Genomic DNA, 3074 nt, shown 5'->3' on the forward strand with positions numbered 1-3074 from the left:
CACCAACTGTAAATGTCACCTAAAACATGCTCCTCTTCATAATAATAAGTATCCATTTAGCCCTTTTACATTGGTTCAAAATAAGTGTTCGCTTACATAATCAACAAGTAATTAATTATTTTCTTCCAAATTTAACCCAATTTTGATAAGTGAGCTTTTATGTAATCAAGAAACTCTATTCACTACTAGGTAGTACTCCCTCCGGATCAAAAAAAGAGTCCACTTAGCCATTTGCACACTCCTTAAAGAAATTACTCACTCCAAGAAAAAAAAATATGTAAATTGACTAAACTACCCCTAATTAAATAGGCATTGGGATTTGATCACATAACACTTAATAGGGGCAAATTTGAAAAGATAAGGTTAATTGTTTCTTGATTTAATAAGTGAACACTTTTTTTTATCCGGAGGGAGTATTAATTAAGGATAGTTTAGTCAAAATACCATTCTAGGAGTTAGTATTTTCTTAAAGGTGTGCTAAAGTTTAAGTGGACATTTATTTTAAACCGGAGGGGGTATAATATGTCTTGCTCAAGTAATTAGTTCTATTATAATGACCAATTATTTATACAGTAGTTATCTTTTAGGTGATTTGATAGTGTAAAACTTATTTTACTCGAAGGATAACTTCATGAGATTAATAGTAATATGAAAATAAGACGTCTAACATTTTATAAAATAACATACTAAAATATACTAGTCGTGTAAAAATTCTTTACATTTTCAGTTTGTATAAGTCATGAATCCATGCGTATAACGTATGTACGTTTGTTATAATTCACGATGAGTTCCAAGCTGTCATGCCTTGTTTGCACTGATATTGTGCTCATGAATTTTGTGTGGGACAACTACACTTTTTTGGTTCTTTTAAGTTTTGGTCAATCTCAATGTTTGTTTCTTGTGGTATCCAACTAAAAGCATTTAATATCAACTAATTATAGTACATCGCTTAACCAAGGAATTATCGTGAATAAAGGTCACAATATTAGTTTTAATAATTGTCTTAACAATTCACTCAAGATATGGAGTAAAACGATGCATAGTTGTTAGAAAAAGATGATATTTTGAAAGCTGAAACAATAACATCACAATAAAGCGCAACGTGTTTTTATCCTTTGTATTGAATACTCATCTGAAAATGGCAAAGTAGATAGGTACTTTGCTGCCTAACTTGTTTTGGCATTAAATCCATATAAAGTGAAATAATACTATGGACACGTAGAAGTATTTGCGTCTGGTCCACCTACATTCAATGATGTTATGGTTGCTTCAATATCAGTTTGCTGAAAGCTTACAGAAATTTGGTAGAAACATAAATGTCAAGAGACGTAACGTAGTGATTCATGCACCCAAAAGCGTCCAGACATTGAATCTTCTTTTTTTGGTAATGAATTATTTGTTTTTACCAAGAAGATCATTGTACAGCTCAATATAAAAACAAAAATAAAAAAAATAACAGCAATAGGAAATTACGCCCAATTATCCTGAAAATGAGTGGTCTTGAACTTTTGACCTCGTTTGTCTCATGAGCAAACCTTAGGAGTCAAAAATCATAATTTGTTAAACTTGAAATTTACCCATTTGACAAGCAGGGTGAAAGGTTCAAGACCACCACACCTCTAAGCAATTTTTGTAAATGAACATCATCCCCTGGGGATCTAACTAGCTTCATAATAAATATTTATTCGTATTCAGTATTTATATGAATGAATAATTAATTTCCTATGAATAAGATATAGATTAAAGTGAGAACTAAGTATTGATTAACCACAATCACTTACAAAGTTTATATATAAACATGTAATACATTTTATTGATTTGGTCCAAACTTCTTGATGCAAGTAAGAATTTTCCGAACTTCACTATTCACCGCTACTCTTAATAAGAATGTTTTATAAACAGGTAATTATGTATCACTTAGGATGCATAGCTTCTTCACCAGAGGGAGATCATCCCTTGCCTTTAGAGGGGCAAAGTCTCATTATTGCATCACTCCAAGTAATTATAAATAGACAGATAACTTTAAAATCCAAATTAGGGTCAAATTGGTATGGATGGCATGCTCTCTGTACTTCTTTAAACTTAGTAAAAATGAGAATTCTGTTCTAGTTCTGCTTTATAAAGGCAGAAACAGAATTCTGCTGAGTTTGAAGAACTTGCAAGAAGTGTAAATTCTGGAAAAGGGTTTCACCAAACACACACTTCTGGAAGCTAACAAAAGAAATTTGCAAAAATCACCACACTCCAACAAACAGTAATTACATTTACATCTTTAACCAGGAATATCATTAAAGGCTGAGGTCCAAAACAATAGATTCCATAATTAATGGACACTTTTACAGTGAAAGAAGAAACAATTTACACGGAGAAAGAATTTCTTTTCCTATATGATATTAGATGAAAAGTCACAGGAGGCACTCCATAGATATTTTCAAACCAAAAAGTTTAACCGTGAACCTATATACTGAATTGAACCCCAAATTAATCCTATGCATGATGGTAGAATCTACAAATACATCTACCAAGCCAAGACCCAAAAAATGTTGATTTTGTCCTTTTTAAGTTGCTGATGTTCATTGCTGTCTCTCATGATCTCCTAAAATAGCTCCATCAACTGTTGCGCAACATCTGCATTAAAAAAAAATGTATAAGGTGAATTGTACATGCAAGTACACAATCTTAGAGGGACATTCAGTTACAACAATGCTTGAATATGCATAAGAATCTTGAGGCTTGATCAAAAGATTCATGTTGACATTCATAACCGGTTTCTGTTTTATCTAAGTCTACTTCTCTGTGCCAAAATGACTAGATGAAATTAAACCTGGTCCAGTTCCATATATTGTTAGGCATGAATATTTAGCTTCAATTGATTGTAAAATCCGGATTTTGTAGCACAATAGCTATACAGCAAAAATGGGAGGACATTACTCAGTGCAAACAAGATGGATCAGAGCCTGGTCTTCTCTTGAACCAATCATCATTTCTTAATCTTAGCTTGAATCCACCTCCCGTTAATTATTTAACATAAACTAATTAAAGTCAATACTGGAGAGACTATAACTCACAACTAT

At 32.1% G+C, this 3074-nt stretch overlaps 1 protein-coding gene across 1 annotated transcript in view; it reads right to left on the minus strand.

The window, feature by feature from the left end:
- Window positions 1–2263: 2263 nt before the first annotated feature.
- LOC132611423 (cyclin-T1-3-like) overlaps window positions 2264–3074 on the minus strand; it is an 8663-nt gene continuing 7852 nt past the window's right edge. Inside the window, exon 7 of the mRNA XM_060325851.1 lies at window positions 2264–2628. Within this exon, the coding sequence (XP_060181834.1) occupies window positions 2597–2628 (32 nt within the window). The 3' untranslated portion in view covers window positions 2264–2596. The remainder of the gene's footprint in view (window positions 2629–3074) is intronic.

This window comes from Lycium barbarum, chromosome 9 (genome assembly GCF_019175385.1).
Source record: "Lycium barbarum isolate Lr01 chromosome 9, ASM1917538v2, whole genome shotgun sequence".
Lineage (NCBI taxonomy): Eukaryota > Viridiplantae > Streptophyta > Magnoliopsida > Solanales > Solanaceae > Lycium > Lycium barbarum.